At 44.5% G+C, this 21,567-nt stretch overlaps 2 protein-coding genes across 6 annotated transcripts in view; one reads left to right on the plus strand and one right to left on the minus strand.

Moving 5' to 3' along the window:
• Positions 1 to 15,888, plus strand: part of TCP11L1 (t-complex 11 like 1) — a 32,113-nt gene extending 16,225 nt beyond the window's left edge. For all 5 annotated transcript variants that reach the window (XM_081241343.1, XM_081241344.1, XM_081241345.1 and 2 more), the window contains 5 exons: positions 1,921 to 2,057; positions 4,738 to 4,934; positions 8,691 to 8,872; positions 10,803 to 10,975; positions 14,238 to 15,888. In XM_081241343.1, coding sequence (XP_081097469.1) covers positions 1,921 to 2,057; positions 4,738 to 4,934; positions 8,691 to 8,872; positions 10,803 to 10,975; positions 14,238 to 14,440 — 892 coding nt within the window. In that variant the 3' untranslated portion in view covers positions 14,441 to 15,888. The remainder of the gene's footprint in view (positions 1 to 1,920; positions 2,058 to 4,737; positions 4,935 to 8,690; positions 8,873 to 10,802; positions 10,976 to 14,237) is intronic.
• Positions 15,889 to 18,967: 3,079 nt separating this feature from the next.
• Positions 18,968 to 21,567, minus strand: part of CSTF3 (cleavage stimulation factor subunit 3) — a 72,642-nt gene continuing 70,042 nt past the window's right edge. The window contains exon 21 of the mRNA XM_081240327.1: positions 18,968 to 21,563. Within this exon, the coding sequence (XP_081096453.1) occupies positions 21,361 to 21,563 (203 nt within the window). The 3' untranslated portion in view covers positions 18,968 to 21,360. The remainder of the gene's footprint in view (positions 21,564 to 21,567) is intronic.

Genomic DNA, 21,567 nt, shown 5'->3' on the forward strand with positions numbered 1-21,567 from the left:
AACTTCTCCCAGTGGTGACATCGCAAAAGTATCAGAACCAGGGTGTTGACACTGATACAGTCCACTGATCTCATTTAGATTTCCTGTATACACATGTATATGTTTATGTATAGTAACTTTTATACAATTTTATCACCTAAGTTCGAATATCCACCATCACACTCAAGATACTGAACAGTTCCAACACCACAAGGATCTCTTGCATTGCCCTTTATAACCAACTTACATTACGTTACGTTTTTAAACTCTCCATAAGCATTTTCAGTGGCTGCAAAATATTCATTCACATAGATATGATTAACTGTTTCTCTGTTAAGATGGACAATTAGATTATGTACAGTTATTTAGTATTTAACCCTGCAGTGAACATTTCTGCACAAAACTTTTTTCTTTATTTTAGGTTATTTCTTAAAGATAGGTTCTTAAAATGGGATTACTGTGTCAGAGGATGTGAACAGTTTTAAGACTCGTTGCATGTTACCAAGTTGCTTTCCAAAAGTTTTATAAGTGAAAAAAGTTTAATCTCTAGCCTTCTTGATATCATTACACTGTCAATATTCATTACATAGAAAAATGCCCTTCACTGTCAGGTTCCCTCAGGGTTTAGAGAGAGCATGTTGAAAAGACTGCCTAAATATAGTTACTGATTTGCTCATTCATTCAACAAGCTCTTACTGAGCGCCTCTTATGTGCTAGGCACGGTGCTAGACATTAGAAATAATGTCATCGGTAAGAGCTCACAATCAGCTAAGTTAAATGGGGAATTCCTTGGAAGAGAGTCCTCTGGGGAAATAGCTGGTAGCAAACTCAGCCTAACTCAGATTCCTACTGGAAAGAGAAGGGACTGGGGAAACTGGTAACCTGGGAGTATACACCCTATCTGAAGGAGGCCACAGTGGCCACTTAGTGCCAGCCGATTGTAGTCGTGATGGAGTTTGGGCCCGGGTTGCCAGATCTTTTGAGTTTTCAAGAGAAGCTAGAAATCCTGGCTTTTAAAAACACTCTGAGCATAAAACATGATTGTGAGTTACTTCCAGTCAGTGGTCTGCCACTTGGCAGTCTCCAATAGTCTCTGGTTTCCTGTAGGTGGATTTAGGGGACTGTTGGGAATGCTCAAAGGAGAGGCAGAACACCTTCCAGAGAGTAGGCTGCCCCACGCATTTGGGAGACGGACAGAGTGGCAGGGTGAGGGGCCCTGAGTTGTTCCTCAGACTGTGTATCCTTTCCCATACATGTCACCTTATGTGCGGGTGAGTTTATTCTGTCATACGATGTTCAGTCAGTCCCAAAGGGCATCAGGGGACTGGGAGGATATTTGATCCTGTTCTTACCTCTGTGTAGGACCACACCTAAACCTGCACCTTGGGTTCTTATCCACCTTCTGCAAGTAAGTCAATTAGCAGCTCCTGACCTCTGGTAAGAGTGCTGCTGGTATGTGACAGGCATGGTATGGAAGGCATCCTTGGCGTTGCGTCAGGTCTGCCCATCGGTTACATTCAGAGTGTGAACTAGCAATTATGCCATGAGAGCTAGAGCATAAAACCTGCCGTGAACATATTAACCTGTGTGAGCACGGAGACCAGGTGGTGAACTCTCTGCTCTTAACCTCGGGTCTGGGGCCGTCCTTCCTCTGTGGCCAAGAGGGCTGACCCAGAGCCAAAGAATGAGCTCTGGGTCTGACAGACAGTGGGGGAAGTGACGTTTGCCTAGGGGCAAGGGTGGGGACAGGGAGCAGCTTAAAAATTTGCAGTCCTTTCTTCTAAATTTGTTTTTTTTAATCTGCCTTCTCATGGCTTCTCCAACTTTTCTTGCCACCCTTTCTGAGATGAAAAAACTGTCTCAAATCAGCTCACTTCATTTTTTTTTACAGCAGTGTTTACTTTACAAGTGTCTAGTGATAAATCCTTTTATCTCTTTCAGGGCAATTTTTTCCGTGTTGGACCTAATGAAAGTGGACATGGCAAACTTTGCTGTCAGTAGCATTAGGCCACATCTCATGCAGCAGTCAGTTGAATATGAAAGGAAGCAGTTTCAAGAGTTTTTGGAGAAGCAGCCAAGTATGTTTAATGTTTTGTGGTGCCTGTTCGTTGTCTGTTTTTTCATTTTAGTGGCCGTAGCTTGCCGCATAATGATATTTTCAAAACAAAATGAGAATTTAGTATGAGGGTGAAACTGTGCACCTCAGATTGGGACTTGAACCCACATGCTGGGACTCAAACCCAGCCAAAACCCATGGCCTTCCAACTGAGATCGCACACTTGGTTTCAGGACTTAATGAAGCTCAGGTTCGTGATATCTCATCGCAGAAAGAATTCAGTGAGAGACAAAGTGATAGGTAAGAAGTGGATTTATTTAGAGAGAAACACTCCACAGACAGAGTGTGGGCCATCCCAGAAGGTGAGAAAGGCACCAGGGTGTGGGGTTGTCAGTTTTTATAAGGGTGGGTAATTTATAGGCTAATGAGTGGGAGGAGTATTCCAGCTATTTCAGGAAGGGGCGGTGATTTCCAGGAATTGGGCCACCGCCTACTTTTTGATTCTTATGGTGGGCCTGGGAACTGTCATGGCGTCTGTGGGTGTGTCATTTAGCTTGCTGATGTGTTACAGTGAGCCTATACTGAGGTTCCAGGTCTAGTGAAGGTTGACTTGTCCGCCATCTTGGACCCATTTGGTTCTAATAAGTTTATGTCACGTCCTCGGGCTATGTCATTCTTTCAAGGGTTGTGCCCTGCCCCCTTCCCTCCTGTTTCAGGAGTAGTCTGATATGAAGACAGAAAAGCACAAGATGTTAGGCCCTGAAAACTTAGTTGACAAGCAAGAGAACTATAAGTAGGAGAGGAGAACAGAAATTTAAAAAAACAAAGAAGTCCTAAATTAAATGGGTTTTTATGAAAACACCAGTTTGAGGTGAATTGTATACTTGGCCTTGGTTTTAAAAACATGACAAACTTCTTAGGACTATTTAGCTTACTTTTCTCCTCTATGAGGTACGTCAAGAAATTTCACTTTGCTTCTCTTCTATATGCATAAATCTCCTGGCTTCGTACCCAGAAAAAGTCATTTTTATGAACCTCAGATGACTGCAGGAAACAGATAAATTAGAATCCAAACTATGTTTCATTTCTAGGGTGTTTTTTTGGTCTCTGCACTGGCAGCTGATGTTCTAAGTGAACTGCAGTCTTCAGTTCCAATTTATTACGAGTTCCGTTTAGCCTCTAAGTTTGCGGGTCACAGGATGAAAATGGCAGTCTCTGGATAGACTGTGTTGCCTGACCAGGTTCAGGTCAGCCGTTGCTCATCCAGCCCCAGGCAGAGAAGTTGGAACTGGTCCTGAGGGCCAGGAGGAGTCAAGAAAGGGCAGAGTTGAAGGAGCAGTACTAGAAGATTGGTTAGTGTTTACTGTGTACTAGGCTTGTGTCAAGGGTGTACCTGTGTTGCCATAGGTGACCTCACAGTAAGCCTATGAGGTTTTATTTTGGCTGTGCCAGGCGGCATGCGGGATCTTAGTTCCCTGACCAGGAATCGAACCTATGCCACTTGCATTGGGAGCTCAGAGTCTTAACCACTGGACTGCCAGGGAAGTCCCCAGATTTTGAGAGATTTTTGATCAGAATTGATGACCACACAGCTCCCTTTCTCAACTGGTATTTTACTGCCCCTCAGGAGAAACCAGGGTTGCAGTTTACAGGCTGAAGAGCCTTTGTATGAGGGCCAGGTGCGGACAGCCGGGGCCCAGGCACTGAGCTGGTCCGAGTCTAGTGCTTATCACTCACAGCATGAAAGCCGAGGTTTTCCAGAGCTGGTCGCCTACAGAATGCTGTCTGCAGAGGCGAAAGGGAGAGCGAAGCTCGGAACCAAGAGCTCGGCGTGATCAGCATGTGGGCAGAACCAGAGGAGTGTCCTGTTGCAGCAGCGAAGAGTGGACTCCAGCCATGCCCTCGGCTGCCCATTTTGTTTTAAGGTGGCCTCCACTGGCAAGGCTGCAACCTATTCCAGGTCCTGTCAGAGGGGTGTTTGCTCATACACTGTGGACAAAAACCTCATCTTCTCTCTCTTGTGTCCCTCAGAGTCCCTGGTGCATTATTCAGCTTAGAAAAGTAGGGGAAGCGTGCTGGCGGATGAAAGACAACTGAGGTTCCCCCCCCCACCCCGCAGTGCTCCAGACACTGCACAGTATGCGTCAAATACGTGACAGAACTCACCCCCCCACCCCACCCCCGCAAGGCTGAAAGTAAACCAGATTGATACAAGACTAAGATCTAGACAAGGACAAGCCTCATCTTCGCTGTGGAGGACACTTTACACTGGGAAACTCTAGTCAGTGTCTCACCCCATCTGTCTCTGGGCAAGAATTTTTGCATCTCACTGAGCTGGAGTTATCAGAGCTTCCAGCCATGTATCATGCAGGAGTGGCCAGGGTGGGAGAGAAGAGAGCGGAGGTGTGTTGAACATCCGAGGTGGCATTTATATCCACTGTCGTGGTTAGTCCTCACAGCAGCCTGTGAGGTGGTGGTGGACATTTCTTTGTATTAAGAATCTGGATAGTCAAACAGACTATGACGTATCTAAGTACACTCAGCTGGTAACTGGCAATCTTGTGATGTGAACCGAGGTCTATTTGATTCCAAAGTCCGTACTTTATACTTTACCACAGTTCCAGGATGATCTTCCCTAAAGTAATTCTGGGAAGCATCCGTCCAGAGCGTTCCAGTAATGTTCGAAGCCTTGCTTTTCACAGATTCCCTGGACTTTGTCACCCAATGGCTGGAAGAAGCCACAGATGACCTTATGAATCAGAAGTATAGAAATGCCCTACCGGCTGTGGGAGAGGCCTCTGGCTCTGGGGACGGTCCCGGGCCAGATCCTGTTGCTGTCCAGAATTATGCGTACCTGAAGCTTCTGAAATGGGACCACCTCCACAGACCTTTCCCCGAAGTAGGTGCTCCAGAGCCGTCGGACTGCTCATTTCTTTTTTGTGCTGCTGAACTTAAAAAAAAATAATAGTTAAAATTCACATACCAGAAAAATCTCCCTTATAAGTTGTATAATTCACTGGTTTTTAGTACATTCACAGAGTTACACTTCCATTACCACTGTTTAATTTCAGAACATTTCCGTCACCCAGAAAGAAGTCCTGTACCCATTAGCAGTCACAACCCTCCCCCCACCCCCTGGCAACCATTCATCTTTATGTCCCTATGGATTTGGCCTATTCTGGACTTTTCGTTTATACGGAATCATGCAATATTGGCCATTTGTGTCTGGCTTCTTAGCATAAAGTCCATCCATGTTGTAGCGTAAATCAGTGCTTCATTCTTTTTAATTTTTTTTATTGTGTTAAAATATACACAACATAAAATGTACCATTTCTAAGTGTACAGTTTAGTGGCACTAAGTGCGTTCACATGACTTTGCAGCCATCACAGCCACCGATTCATGGAACCAGTTGGAACCCAGTACCCTTTACACACTACCTCCTCATTCCTCCCTCCCCCGGTTCCTCTGTGTTTCTGCATCTGACTACTTTAGCTACCTCATATGAGTGAAATCACACAGTATTTGTCCTTTTGTGACTTGCTTATTTCACTTAGTATAATATCTTCGTGGTTCATCCACGATGTTGTTTGTGGCAGCATTTCTTTTCAAGGCTGAATAATATTCCATTGTATGGCTATACCCCGTTTTCCTTTATTCATTGATGGACAACTGAATGGGCTACTTTTGGGCTGTTGTGAATTGTGCTGCTCTGAATATTTGTGTACAGGTTTTTGTGTGGCCATGTGTTCTCAGTTCTCTTGGGTATGTACCTAGGATTAGAATTGCTGGCTCATGTGGTGACTCAAGTTTAACATCCTGAGGAACTGCCAGACTAGTTTCCAAAGCACCTGCCTCATTTTACAGTCCCACCAGCAGTGTATGGGGCTTCTAGTGTGTGCTGCTGAGCTTCTGTCCTGGTTTTACTCATCTTGATGAAAACCCTAACAGTGACGGTGCTTTTCAGTTTTATCTAAAGAAACTTCTTCCCCTTCCATGCAGAGCAATATATATATTTTTTAATTTATTTTATTTATTTATTTTTGGCTGCATTGTGTCTTTGTTGCTGCGTGCAGTCTTTCTCTAGCTGTGGCTCGCGGGCTCTAGGCACGCGGGCTTCAGTAGTTGTGGTGCATGGGCTTCGTTGCTCCGCGGCATGTGGGATCTTCCCGGACCAGGGCTTGAACCCGTGTCCCCTGCATTGGCAGGCGGATTCCTAACCACTTCGCCACCAGAGAAGCCCAGAGCAATATTTTTTTTCTTTGTATGTTTTTCGCAGTAAGTGCTTCTAACTGCAGGAGTCCTTTAAGGAGATGACTAATGGGGGATTCCCCCAGCAAATAGCTGGTTTGGTGTCTAGACTCCCCCCCTTTTTTGAGGGCACTCAGGCTTCTTATCTCTAGCCTCAGATCCTGCTACTTCTCTAAGTTTCTTTCTCAGTTCCTTATTTTTCTTTTTAAGATGTTGTGAGCCTAAGGTTTCACCTCTTTCCTCTGAGTTCCCTGTTTTGTGCCAGAGCACGCTCTCAAGGGGGTATTGAAGTGGGGGTGGGGAGCTTCCTTCCTGCAGAGTGACATGCTCTCTCCTCTCTCCTGCAGACATTCTCTCAAAAAATAGCCGTGGGGGGCTTCCCTAGTGGCGCAGTGGTTGAGAGTCCGCCTGCCGATGCAGGGGACACGGGTTCATGCCCCGGTCCGGGAAGATCCCACATGCCGCGGAGCGGCTGGGCCCGTGAGCCATGGCCGCTGAGCCTGCGCGTCTGGAGCCTGTGCTCCGCAACCGGAGAGGCCACAACAGTGAGAGGCCCACGTACCAAAAAAAAATAAATAAATAAAAAATAGCCGTGGGGAAAACGGTGTTTTCACTGGGGACAGATGTCTACTCTCAGAATTGATCCTTGGAAATCCTTTGCATCCTAAACCCAAGTACAGCATACTGCTAGGAGGCCGCAAAGCAAGGATGCTGCCCTGTAATAAAGTGAAGTCAAAAAAGAGACTGGTAAAGCCTCTCTGTTTAACAGTGGAGGAGTCTCAGCCTTCAAATATGGTTTTTACTTCTTAGGGAGAATTCTGGGCTAAGACTCCACATTGTTAATGTCTCGATTTGGTGTGTCAGTTTCTTGCAGCAAGACTGGTCCTTCAAGTTTATTTGATTCATCTGTAAAAACTCAGATCAGAAGTCATTTCTCCTCAGCCTTTCCACTTCCCTTTACCTCCTCACCCCACACAGAGGACTTTGGCCTGGCAGGGCCCAGGCCTGTCAATAACACGGGGACACTGTCATGGAAATTCACTCACTGACTACTTTCCAGGCATTATCTGTTGTTCCTACTTTTTCTACTTATCATTGATTTTTCTCTTTCTTTATTCACTCCCCAGTTCTTGAGAGCCTCCTTTATGCTGGATACTGAGGGGGATACCGAGGTGAATAAGTGTATTTCTCCCCTCCTTCCCTCCTGTGCCCTGGATGGGGTGGCTGGTTGTCTGGTTTGCCCAGGACTGGGAGTGAGCGTGGGGAGGGGAAGTGTTCACAGGACTTGGGAGTTTCAGTTTTTAAACCAGGCCACTCCCGGAAAAACTGGGATGAGTTGGTCCCCTGTGTACCGCATTACTCTTTCCCGTCTAATGATGTAATTCCTATTTATTGAGTGCTGGCTCTGCCGGCCACTTTATTATTATCTTTCTTTTTTTAATACATTTATTTATTTATTTCTGGCTGCCTTGGGTCTTTGTTGCTGCTTGCAGGCTTTCTCTAATTGCGGCGAGCAGGGGCTACTCTTCGTTGTGGTGCGCGGGCTTCTCACTGCAGTGGCTTCTCTTGTTGCGGAGCACGGGCTCTAGGCACGCGGGCTCCAGTAGATGCCGCGCGTGGGCTCAGTAGTTGTGGCTCGTGGGCTCTACAGCACAGGCTCAGTAGTTGTGGCTCATGGGCTTAGTTGCTCCACGGCCTGTGGGATCTTCCTGGACCAGGGATCGAACCCGTGTCCCCGGCATTGGCAGGCAGATCCTCAACCACTGCGCCACCAGGGAAGTCCCAGCCACTTTATATACATGGTCTTTTTTCATCTTTCTTTCTTTCTTTCTTTTTAATTTTTATTGGAATATAATTGATTTACAGTGTTGTGTTACTTTCTGCTGTAAAGCAAAGTGAATCAGTTATACATATACATATATCCACTCTTTTTTAGATTCTTTTCCCATATAGGTCATTACAGAGTATTGAGTAGCGTTCCCTGTGCTATACAGTAGGTCCTTAATAGTTATCTATTTTATACATAGTAGAGTGTATATTGTCAATCCCAGTCTCCCAACTTATCCCTCTCCCCTTTTTTCATCTTTAAAACAGCGCTGTGAAGGAGGAATCCCCATTTTGCCTAGGGCTCAGAGAGTTGAAGAAACCTGCATGAGGTTGTGCTGCTATTAAATGATGAAGTGGATTTACACCCCGTCTGGCTCATGTTGTACTGCAGCCTTCCTAAGGGAGAGGGGCGCTGCGGTGGAAGAATTCACACCTGACTCCCTTATGGCCGGCTCTGAAGGGACTAGAAAGTCCTCAGGGGAACTTCAGAGGCCTCCATATGGGCTGTGGCCCCACTGCCCTCTGCTGGTGACAGCCCAAACCTGCAGCTCAGGATGATTTCTGTTTTATTCATTGCAGACAGTTTTGATGGACCAATCTCGCTTCCAAGAGTTCCAGCTCCAGCTGGCGCAACTGACTGTCCTGGGGGCCGTGTTGCTGGTCACGTTCAGCATGGCAGCCCCAGGAATTTCCAGCCGGGCCGACTTCGCTGAGAAACTCAAGATGATTGTGAAGATTCTGCTCACAGATATGCATCTGCCGTAAGTGACAGAGAGCTGTGGCGACCAGGGCCTTCAACAGATGGTGGGAGGCAGTGGGTGGCAGGGAGCAGACTGGAGCAGAGATCTGCGGTGTAAGGCAGAATTGGGGCCACTTGCCGGAGACTGAGGAAACCTGGCACTCCAGCGTTCTTTGCCCCCGCAGGATTTACTCAGGGTCACACGGTCAAAGTTAGAGTCCACTCCAGGGCTGATTAGCAAGGCTCTAGGACGGTGGCTTTCAATTGTTTGTGACCAGGACGCATAGTAAGAAATTCATCTTCCGTGGTGACAGTGCATACTTGGACACACATGTAACTGCAATAAAAACTTCACCAAGTGAAACTTACCCAACTGTGCTTAATACTTCCTGATATTTCTATTCTATTCTTATCCCATTAAAAAGAAAAAAAATACTGGTTGCTACCCAATAAATTGCTTTTATAATCAACTAATAGTTTGGTCAACACAGTCCTAGGGAAAGGTCAAATAAGAAACAAGCTGCATTCCTCCAGAGTGTGTGAATGTGACTAAAGTTTTCTGCCCTTTGCACACTCCTCATAGACATTTTGTGCTGAGCGTAAATGGATTATTTATCAACCAGCACCAATCTACACTTGTGTGAGGGCAACTGCTTCTGCAGTGAAATCAGATTAGGTGATTTATGTGGTTTCCAGCATATAGAATATTTTTGAATGTTTCTAAGTAAACCTGTATCTGACAAGGTCCACCTCAGAGGATTCTCCAAGTGGGATGTCCCCAGACCTTCTCCTCCTCCTTACAAAGTGGAGGAATTGGCTGCTGGGTTTGCACACAGCTTGCATGTGTGCAGTGTGATGAGGGGCGTGTCCATGAGTTGTGACCTGGGGCTCAACAGTCTTGACTCAGGCCTGCAGGGTGTTTGCTGAGGCGAGGCCTGGCCCGAGGCCCTTGCACAGGTGTGGCCCTGGGCTGTCACCTAGGTCCCCCTCCAGTAAAACTGCTCTGTCAAAGCTACTGAGGAGGAGGGCATGTCCAGCGCTTCCTTGGGAGGCCGGCCCTGCCTTGTCCACCCTGGCCCCAGCAGCAAGTCCTGGGGCTCTCACATTTGCTCCCACTCATTCTACTGTACACAGCCTCTAGATCCAGGACAAAGGCAATTGCCTTCTCAGACAACACCCTGCAGCACAAGGGCTCTCCACAGAGACTCCAGGGGAGCCCAGGAGCCCCAGGAAATAGAGGTGTGAATTTTAACTTTTAGATTTTAATTTTATTTGTTCTTTGAAAGTCGTTAATACACTGTGTTTCAAAAGCCTAAAGGGGGCATCCCTGGTGGCGCAGTGGTTGAGAGTCCGCCTGCCGATGCAGGGGACACGGGTTCGTGCCCCGGTCCGGGAAGATCCCACATGCCACGGAGCGGCTGGGCCCGTGAGCCATGGCCGCTGAGCCTGCGCGTCCGGAGCCTGTGCTCTGCAACGGGAGAGGCCACAACAGTGAGAAGCCCGCGTACCGCAAAAAAAAAAAAAAAAAAAAAAGCCTAAAGGGACAAAGTGGTATCCAATGAAAAGTTTCTCTCCCCCTCCGTCCCGCGGCTGCCACATTTCTGGTTTCTGGTGTGTTGCTCCAGAGGTGTCCAAGGTAGTCCTAAGTCAGTTCCAGGGTTATTTCACCACACAGATGCTAGCAAGAAGTTAGCTTTTAGATTGTCGGACCAGGCATAACCTGAGCCCTCCCCGTGCCACTGTTCTTTCTGGCAGAGAGACAAAGTCCCCTGAGTTGGATGGACGCAGTCTGAGGGGCTCAGGGCAGGGAAGAGGCACAGTTTTCCCTTTGAACCCATCAGTCTGTGAATTGGTCGCTGTGACTCTCCCCAGGCGGGGGCTTGGCGGGGTGCATGTGTACTTTGTTGATGGGCCCTTTCTTCACTGGCTTCTCCTTCCCTTCTCTGCTCAAGCTCCTTCCATCTGGAGGATGCCCTGACTACCGTTGGGGAGAAAGTCTGCCTGGAGGTGAGCAGCTGCCTTTCCCTGTGCGGGTTCAGCCCCCTCACCACGGACAAGGAGACCGTGCTCAAGGGCCAGATCCAGGCTGTGGCCAGTCCTGACAACCCCATCCGCAGGATCGTGGGTACGTTTGGGTGAAGGCGGGACCAGGGATATGCCTGCGATGGGCTGGCAGACAGGTCCCTCTGCGGACATCTAGAAGGGTTTGATGGATTACGAGTGCCAATGAGTGATTATTCACCGTAGTGCAGTTAGGGTGACCCGAAGCTTTGGCCAAGTGACTAGGCAGCCATCACTGTCCTGAGGGCTCTGGCTTTGGAATCACCGGTCTTTGTTCAGAACCCTGCTCCATCCAGCACTGTGAGGTGGTGGGAAACAATATATTGGTGTCTGCCCCTGGCCCCTGGCCCAGAGCTCCTGAAACTCTGGTAGTTTCCTCAGTGATAAGAGCTCTAGGAGCATCTTTTGTTCTAGTGTTTGGTCTCTGACCTTGGCTCCTGACCCAGAGCTCCTACCTCCTTTGGAATTTCCTGGGTGCTGGGAGTGTCTTGCGTTCTGAGTAGGTGACTCTTGATGGGCTCCTGGATGGAGGCTGGTCACCCGAAAGACCAAGCCATGATTAGAAGCTTAGAACTTTCAGCCCCGCCCTCCATCCTCCAGAGAGAGGAGAGGGGCTAGAAATGCCTACGTGATGAAACCTTCACAGAAGTCCCAAAAGTACAAGGTTTGGAGAGCTTCTGGGTTGCTGAACACATCCGTGCAGTGGACGGGTGGTGCACCCCAGCTCCGCGGGAACAGAAGCTCTTGCTCTCTGGACTCTCCCCGACTTCACCCTATGTATGGCTTCTTCCGACTCTTCATTTGTATCCTTTATCAGATCCTTTATTATATAATAAACTGGTAAACCTAAGTAAGTGTTTCCCTGAGTTCTGTGAGCTATTCTAGCAAATCATCAAAATCCAAGGGAGGGACTTTCCTGGTGGCGCAGTGGTTGAGGGTCCACCTGCCGATGCAGGGGACACGGGTTCATGCCCTGGTCCAGGAAGATCCCACGTGCCGTGGAGCGGCTGGGCCCGTGAGCCATGGCCGCTGAGCCTGTGCGTCCGGAGCCTGTGCTCCGCAACGGGAGAGACCACAACAGTGAGAGGCCCGCGTACCGCAAAAAAAAAAAAAGCCAAGGGAGAGGACGTCATGGCAACCTCCGATTTGTAGTCAAGTCAGAAGTTGTGGATGACCTGCGGGCCTACTCCTCGTGATCGGCTTCTGAAGTCCGGGGGCAGTCTTCTGGACCTGAGCCCTTAACCTGTGGGATCTGAGGCTATCTCCACGTAGTGTCAGAACTGAGTAAAATTGTAGGATGCCCAGCTGGGGTCACAGAGAATTGCTTGGCGTGGGGACGCTTCTCCCCCGGATCTGGAGTCAGAAGCGTTTTGAATGTGGTAATGGCGCGAGGGTAAGGGAGAAGTATAGCTGTAGTACAAGGCTAGGATGGGTTTTCTTTACAAGCACTTACTGTGTAGCCTGAGCAAGTGACGTGATACTTGAGTTTCATCATCTCTATAAAGGGGGTAATACCAACACCTGCAGGGTTGCTGAGAGGACTGCAGGTGATAAGATATGTAAGGTGCTTACTGCAGAACCTGGCAGCACATAAGGAGGACTCACTAACGAGTCGCAGTTATTAAAAATATTACTCTGGACTGCCCTGGCGGTCCAGTGGTTAAGACTCTGCACTTCCACTGCAGGGGGCATATATATATATTACTCTGCTATATGAGCTGTGACTTTCCATCATCCCTGGTTGATTCTGTTCACTACATCTAATATTTAATTTTTACATCTAATACATTTAATATTTAATTTTTAAAATTATTGTCATTTAATTAATTGTAAAGTCCTTCCTTATCTTCTTTACGAACTCAGATAGATGTTCATCTTATAGATAATGAAAAGTTAGCAGGCTTCAGGCAAAAGCAGAATGATCTGTGGTTATCAGATTCTAGGTTGGAGTGGAGGCTGAACCAGTGACATGGGTGTGCTTCTAATACCATGACTTTTAAAAATTTCATCCCAGGCCCGCATTAGTCACAGTTTCATCTGCAGGTCCCTCAGGAGGAGCTTCCTGATGCTGCAGGGCCCTCGGACTGTCGAGATCATTGTTGTCAACTGGGGTGGGGATGCGGGGAAGTGCTGTGAGGAGACCACTGGCTACTAAGCTGCTCCCTTAGTCCTGTCATCTAGGTTGTTTAGTCACAGCCAGTTGAGTGTGTTACTGGACTCCAAAAGATGTAAGTCAGTTGCACCTGAGAAGGTTCCTTAGGGCATGAGGTGGGTGTGAAGTTTGAAAACGCTTATTTAATATAAATGCTGCTATTGCTTTTGTAATAAAATCTGCAAGGTGTGGCTTGCACACACACTTTTTTGGCAGCTGAGGACACACAGGAAAGTGCAAAAATATCATACCAGGGGGTGGGCTAAAGAAGCATCAAACTAAATGATTCCTCAGAGTAGGACAACTCCATGGCCTTCATTGCAAGCTTTGGAGAAGGAGGCTTAGGCTTCTTTCATGTGGGCTTATGGGAAAATCTAGATCACAAGCCAATAGGCTGGAGTCTTTTTTTTTTTTAAATAAATTTATTTATTTATTTATTTTTGGCTGTGTTGGGTCTTCGTTGTTGCGCACGGGCTTTCTCTAGTTGCGGCGAGCGGGGGCTACTCTTGGTTGTGGTGCGTGGGCTTCTCCTTGTGGTGGCTTCTCTTGTTGGGGAGCACGGGCTCTAGGCGCGTGGGCTTCAGTAGTTGTGGCTTGCGGGCTTAGTTGCTCTGCGGCATGTGGGATCTTCCCGGACCAGGGCTCGAACCTGTGTCCCCTGCATTGGCAGGCGGATTCTTAACCACTGTGCCACCAGGGAAGTCCCTTTCTCTTCTCTTTTGAACTTGCATTTCCTGCTTTATTTTTCCTCCCACTTTTTATATGATCTTAAACAATGGCTCATGTTGGTCTCAGTGTGCCTTGCTTTTCTGAGAGCAGAACCTGGCAGCACCCTAACCTCCCATTAATCGTTCATACATTTATCCTTGCTTTCCAAGTGTATTTTGGGCTTTGCCTGGTGGCCAGGCTTCATGGCAGGCACTGTGCTGGGTGCTGAGGAGAGAATGATGAACAAGATGAGCGTGGTCCCACCCCGTGGAGCGGACCAGCTTTGGGGTTTTGGGGGGGAGTACAGTACAAATGGGATGAATGTTCAGAAGTGGGAGGTGCCTCGGGATGGTCAGGGAAGACTTTCCCGAAAAGGTGATGTTTAAGCTGAAAACTGAAGCATAAATAGGAGCTTGTAAAGTCACCCTGACCAAGAAGAAAACAACTGCTTTCTTTTCTATCGCAGATTCCCGAATCCTGACCTTCTTAGAAACCTACCTTGTCTCCAGTCATCAGAAGCCATTGCCCACAGCCCCAGGGGGATTAGGTCCAGTTCAAACAGAGCTGGAGGAAGTTGCCATTAAGTTCGTGCGCCTGGTCAACTATAACAAGATGGTCTTCAGTCCCTACTATGATGCGATCCTCAGTAAGATCCTTGTCAGACCCTAACTAATGCCTGTGCTCCCTGCAGCAGCAGTGTTACCCACTTGACCTGTTCTCAGCTGTAGTGTTGCTTTGGAAAATGGCTGCTTAGTACATTTCTATTTAACAGCACTGATGCCCAAAGGAAGAATATTGTGTATCACTGTTGAAAAGACTTGTTGAAAAATGTACTGACTTCTATTTTGAGGGTTTGTGTTTATGAGTGCAAGTTTACAAATCAGAGAAGCTTTTCGTTATCGTGAGTTTTGTAGGTAGCACTCAGCTTTTAACGGGTGGACTGCCGTGTGTCTCCACCCACACCCTATCATGATCGTAGCTGCCTCGTCTCTCCCAGCAGCCTGGGACCTCTTCTGCCATCTGGCTCGTTTTTCTTTCAGACACCCAAGAGTATCTGACAGCCACCCCAGAGTGAACAGAACCAGGCCGTGATGCGTTTAGACCCTTGCCCCTCTCTTGCCCAGCCCAGCCCTCCTTCCTCCATGTATTTTGTGTTGGAAGGACTTTATATAGTCTCACTGCCTCCACACACCTCCCGCACCCACTATTTATTGCTTTCTCCCTGCCTGGGCTAGCCGGAGCCTCAGAACCCTTTTGTTCTAGAGGAGAGTTATTTGATTTTAAAAAGCTTACTTGTTTATACAAAATTACTTCTGAGCCTGGATGATAGCAGTTATGGGATCTAGAGAAAGGAAAATTCTGTGACTTTTATGCCTTGAAAGTCAAGGAGGAATTTTTTAAAAATATATGTTAGTGTAATGTATAGAAGAGGACAGATGTCTGAAGTTTTTACTGAGAAGTTCACTCTGATACAATACATAGATGTATTGATTGGATTCGAATGCCAGCATTGGATTTAAGTGTTTTCAGGTAAAATAGCGTCAGCTCACTTATTTCTTGGAAAATGAAGTTATAGGAAATCCCTGGTTTCTGAGCAGTATTTATTGAGGAACTTCAGTGACCAGAATTCCTGACATATCCTGTGACTGAAAGGGTAGCTTGGCTCTCACAGGTGACCTGTTCTGTTAAAAAAAATAATAAAATGTGCGCACGTGCCTGTGTGTATTTTAGACAGGGACATTTTGTTAGAAACAGCCATGAAGTTGTTGGGCGATCTCCAGTTGCCAGAATCATGCAACGAATCCCTTCATTCAAGCCGATGAGGGCTGGGGTGGAGCTGGGGACAGCGTTGGGGAAACATCCACCCTGTACACTGTCTAGTGATGCGAGGCTTCAGAGGAGTGAAGGTTATACTGGGAATGTGATTTCTCCAAGTATTTGCTTCTAATATTTTTACTTGCAGTCAGAAATGTATGCTGAGTTACATGGTCAGAGGTCATATTAATAAAGTTTAGGCTGAAGGACAAATCCTCCAAGGTTTCACTGGAAGGGGATGAAAGCTCAGTAAGTAGAACTTTTAAAGAACAAAATCCCATCTTTTGTATCTTATTCAATGAGGTCACCTCTGGAATTGTTTCTGGAGATAAGGCTGCTGTGGAAGCTGTGCTCACTGGTTGTAGAGTATGAGGTTCCTGGGGGCAGCACTCTTGCTTGCCTCAGCCTCAGCGTTTGGGTCCCTCCCTCCGCATCCAAGGATGCCAGAGAGGAGCGTTACCCTCACAGATGCAGGGTGGGTCACCAGCTCCTGCAGCCATTTTCCCTAAATCTCAAAGTTTCTTCATTTTGATTTCTTTTTTCAGAGTTAACTCTTAGGTGATTTTTTTCTTTCTCTTCCCTCATGGGTTCCTACATAGACAGAGTGAAGTTTGAACAGTTTGAAATCTTGATGCCTGTATAACAGGGAGTCAGACTCCTGTGGCCCCCACTACCTCAGTGTCCACTGGTGGAATTCTACAGAAGCCAGAACGAAGATGGCAAAGTTCAGAATCACAATATTCATATTGAATCGTTTTGTTGCTGCTCTTTGAAGATAAGTGAGCTAGTTTTCTTCCTGGAATCTCATAGGATTATCACTAAGGGCCAGGAAAATTCATTTAGTTCATTTAGTCACTCAGGAAACATTTGCTAAGCATCTACTTAGAACTCCCCCTTACAGCTCTCCCTCCAAGACAGAAATAGCTTTGGCGTATAAATTATCCTTCAGAATTGAATTGGGTTATATACTGCATACTGATTGCATTTGATATGGTTTCCTGCCTAACAGGTTTGTGGAAAACATGTCTTTTGTGGAAGTGCTAAGTTTATTTGGCACTAGTATTTCACTGTAGGCGGGTAGAACTGATTGCCTTGAGAGTTGGGTTGATATCAGCAGGTCAGGTAGATTTCTTTGATAGTCTCCTGAATGAATGAATGAATGAGTGTCTAGAGTGGTAACTGCTGCCTTGTCAGCTCTCAACTGATTGGGTGGATAGTGGGTGGATTCTCACTCTACATGTATATATTTTTTAATCTTATTCTAAAGCAAGCTGTAAAATGTGATCCTTTATGTAACCCTTTATAAATATACTTCAGTAAGAGTTACACTGATATATCTTACTGATTAATGCAGTGGACAGGTGTATAGGAACTTTTTTCTCTGTGAAGAGAAGTTATTAAAAAGTTTGACTCAATAGGCACATAACGTGCACATACTGGCTGACAATTCTGAATGGATTATTTAGCAGTTCTGTTTTTGTGGCTTATTTGACTTTCTCCAAAGTCTTAAGATAACCTGGGAATAGAGCAGCCTACTCCTGGTGAATTTCAAAGGGAGGGAATAGGTGTTTGCTGTTTGATTTCCAGTGACATCTTGGCATGCCCTGATTTCTATGTATAACATTTGTATTTCTTTTAATTTTGAGGCAGGGTGGTAGAGTGGAAAGACTGGGAGCTGTCAAGAAACGAGAGTTTTGATCCCATTTCTGTTATGTGATTAGCTCGAGCAAATCAGGACCCATTTCCAATACCTATAAAATGAAAGGACTGGATTTGACCTTACAAGCGCCTTTCCAAGTCTGACATTCTGTAGTAAATCTGACTGGATTTAATAACTTAAGTAGACTGCAGTAGGATTGTGCAGAGAGTTCCTGATGTAGAGGAAGACCTGGGTTGAGATCTTCCCTCTGTTGCCTTCTTGCAAGGTTACGTGATGTTGGGCGAATCATCCTTCCTTGGGCTCTGTATTTTCACCCGTAAAATGAGCATACTCCTAACTCACACTTCCTGTGAGGATTAAATTTGATAATGGATATTAGAATGCTTTGTACATGCAGAAGGACTATGAATGACTTTATTAGCAACAAAGGAGAGCATATAACCCTGCCTGTAGGTGCATGTCTGTTATCATGACAGATTCGACTGTTGGTGCCCAACCTCCCTTCAGTCAAGCACATTTTACAGGCCTGTAGGAAAGTTTTTCCTCCTGTCCTGTCCCAAGACTGTTATTTTCTTTTCTCATCGCTTCTGTGCTAGAGCTGCAATCTTACTTTTCCTATCTGCTGCCATTCACTCCACCCCAGTGGTTTCTCCCCATTTCCACCTCTATATCATTTGAAGTAAACGAATGCATGAGTGAACAAATGAGTGGATGACTGAATGGTAGTGGACGATGGGCTATGAAACTCATGTTAAAAGGCACTATCTCATTGAAAACATAATCTAAATAAAGAATTACAATGATGTTTGCAATTGTGTATTTATATTGGGTTTTATATTGTATACCTATTTTAATGGATTGCCTTTTTATTCACAGTATTCAAAGCAACTTCATGCGATGGGGGAGGGGAAAACCTTTAGGCCTAAAAGCCTCTATTAACCTATCAAATGTTCACTGACACTTTCAGAAAAAGCTAGAAGTGTCAGAAATCTGAACAGGCAGAATTTAACTTAAAACTGCCCCTAGTGTGGGTTTCTGTCATACTGTGTTGCCTTCTGAACTAATCTATAGGCCTGATTTGATGGTATGTCACTTAATTTAGTAATCAGATGTGTCTGGAGTTGGTGGCAATAGTCAGATTTCACCATTTTTGTGTCTGTTTTATCTGAACTAAACAGTGAGAACCTTTAAGTGCAACTTCTGACTTAAAAGCAACCTTAAAATCGAAGTAACACTTTATTTTTCCTTTCTAATTCTTGTTGCCTCCGCTTTTTAAAGTACTGTCTGCGGTAAGCTCGAAGCAGAAATTTGGTCAGGGCTCAGACGGGGAAGAAAATTTAGTAAACTGAATTGGTTTTTTGGACTTTTATTCCCAGAGACTGGTAAGCTCACTTCTGTTGAATATTTTAAGTTTTTACTTAAATCAGTAATATGGTACCTGAGTTTTGTTACTTGGTATGAATTACCTTTCAAGACTTCTGAAATTTTTATTAAATGAAATATAACTTCACTTGCTGAACGTCACAGCCAAGTAGGAACTACCAACTTTAATGAAGTTTGCTTTGGGAACTGAAATGTAAAAACCAAAATTTATGAGAAGCCCGCTCACCGCAACGAAGAGTAGCCCCCCGCTCGCCACAACTAGAGAAAGCCCACGTGCAGCAACGAAGACCCAGTGCAGCCAAAAGTAAATAAATAAATTTATTTTTTTAAAGAAAGCATATCCAATAGAGGATTATAAAATTATCAAATAAATTAATAATTATTGCCCAAGGTCAGTATGCTGACAAAAGTGGTATATTTTTTCATTCTTTTCCAGTGGTACAATTTGATCAGTTTTATATTTACTAGGTAGCTATAACCTTTTACTTTACTATGTGTGGCAACATAGATAAAACCTCTCATTCGAAATTTAGTGCTAAAAGCCAGAGTTTGACTGATTTTTGTTTAGGAAGCATTTATGGTCCTCAAATTTTATCCAGTTCTAGAATTGTGGGGAGATGCTGTCATTGTTTTTATAAAGAGGAAAGATATGGATATCTTCTGGTAATTTCTCTGGGTCCAGCAATATGGATATATGAGAGTCCTTGGACATGTAGGACTGGCTGTATATACCAGTCTGCAGATAGATTTCCAAAAATAATTTCAGATTTCTAACATCATGCTACTTGTTCACTATGTTTACAAAAGGAATTATCAAACATTCAGACAAAATCATACTAAAAACTAAAAGTTCATATATATATCAGGTAGAACATTAGAAAATATTTTCTTAAGAAATAATCCTTTTTAAGTTTAAAGGTCATATAATTTCTAGGGGAAAAAATCTTAGAAATAAATGTAGTAGGAGCAATTGTAATACACATAATGGCCTTAACAGTCCTTAGTAGCACTTTTCCCCAAGGTAGGTAGGGGTGTACGTGTGTGTTTTCTTATTACAATGCTAAAAAAAAAAAAAAAAAAAAAAAAGCATTTTCCATACTCAATCATGTGGCTTTCTTTTGTCACATGGGAAGACTGTTACAGACCATTACAGGTATTTGAAACCATTTTGTCTTCTTCAATACGCTACTCAAAGATAGCACATCAGGAAAGATTCCATATCTCTATATTTTAAAGTTTCTACTATATGGTACTACTTATGCCTTTCAGATTGTTTTGTTGATAACCATGATATTTAAAAAAACCCACACAGCTTGAAAATGATACTTAGGAAGATAACAAAATCTGAAGTAGAGGCAGCTTTGTTTTGAGGAAATTTTTCTCAGCTTTACTGGGAAAATACTGGAGACATATGCTTGTGATCAACTTAGGTAAATATGACCTTGTTACTTATAAATTTATATAAGAAAGTGATTCAAGATAACCTTTTATTATAGGTTTTATAGAAATATTTGAAGCTGATATTTAATCACACTTGAATTCAAATTCTAAATTGTGTACCCATTGTGCAAGATTGTCTCTTTATAGCCTTCCTACTTTTCCTCTTTTTTCCTTCCTTATTTTTAGCTTTTATTCTGAATCACAATCCTTAGGCTCAACTAGTTGTTGGTCTAGTTTTCTAGAAATGAGTCAAGAGGAGGTAACGTTGCTAAAAAAGAGCAAAACTTAATTCTTCTTTTAATTTTTATGGTAAGTTTTTGCTCACTGTAGCTAGTTTTTGGTTACTCAGCTATAGTTTCCTTTAATGCTGTCTTTGTTTAGCTGATGAAAAAAATGTTCTTGAACACTGAGCACTTTTTGAAATATATTTACGTGAGAGCAAGACAGTGAGTGGTTAAAGGAATTCCCACACTTATGTTGCTTTTAAGAGACATGAAAGATAAAATATCTCTATCTATCGCCCTCAGGTTTAATTTGGGGAAAATGCATTCATATTTGAAGATTTCTAAAATGTTTAATTTGCTTCTTAAAAATGGATCCCTCATGTTTTCAAATAGTAGCAAAAAAGACCAGGAAAGGACAACAGTTAAGTGTATATATAGTAAATACAGGATGACTTTTCCTTACATGGTTGACATTTATTTTTAAACAGTATTGGCTAAATAACATAAGTAGCTATTTCAAATAAAATCTGAATGAAAGCAGCAGCAGGAGACATGACTTTTTGAGATCCTTTTATTTTTTAAAGGATTGTTTTTTAAAATTTTAAACTACAAAACCGTACATTCTGCCATAAATAAAACAAACAATAAGGCAGGACTCTACATAAGCAAACCAAGAACAGCTGTTGTTTTCAGAAAATGTGATAAAATGCTTTACAATCATAAGCCATCCAGTTTTTAAAATAAAACTGTTGAAAACCCACAAGTCTTCAAGTGGTACATACAAGACACCCTTGAAGCGGGAACAAAATGTGGTTCTGCCACTTTGTACTGTTCTCACATTTTTGAAAACCTAATTTTGCTTAGAGCATAGGTCTGTTCCAAATCCTAAAATTCACATAGGTTGGTTGGTTTTTCTCAAGAAGCATATGAATAGAGGCACCAATGACAATACAACTTTGTTTCCAAGAACTTTGTAACAAAGCATTGTCTCTTTTAAACATATGACTTAAGAGGCAAAAGGAATCCTGGATAGGAGTTTTCTTTCAGGGGCAGGTTCTGTGCCTGCTTCACCGAATTCGCTTCTGCTGCCTCGCTCTGTAAATGTCATGAACAGGGGGAACGACAGCTCCCTTTTCCTCATCTTCATCTGAATCCTCGTTGGGCCTTTTGACAGCCTTGGTGAGTACTGCATTACTTTCCACCGGGCCATTGCCTTCTACAGCTAGCTCTGGGGCTCCTCCAGTAATGATCCTCACAGCTTCTTCAACTGCTAT

Source organism: Mesoplodon bidens (assembly GCF_964165515.1).
Source record: "Mesoplodon bidens genome assembly, chromosome: 7".
Classification (NCBI taxonomy): domain Eukaryota; kingdom Metazoa; phylum Chordata; class Mammalia; order Artiodactyla; family Ziphiidae; genus Mesoplodon; species Mesoplodon bidens.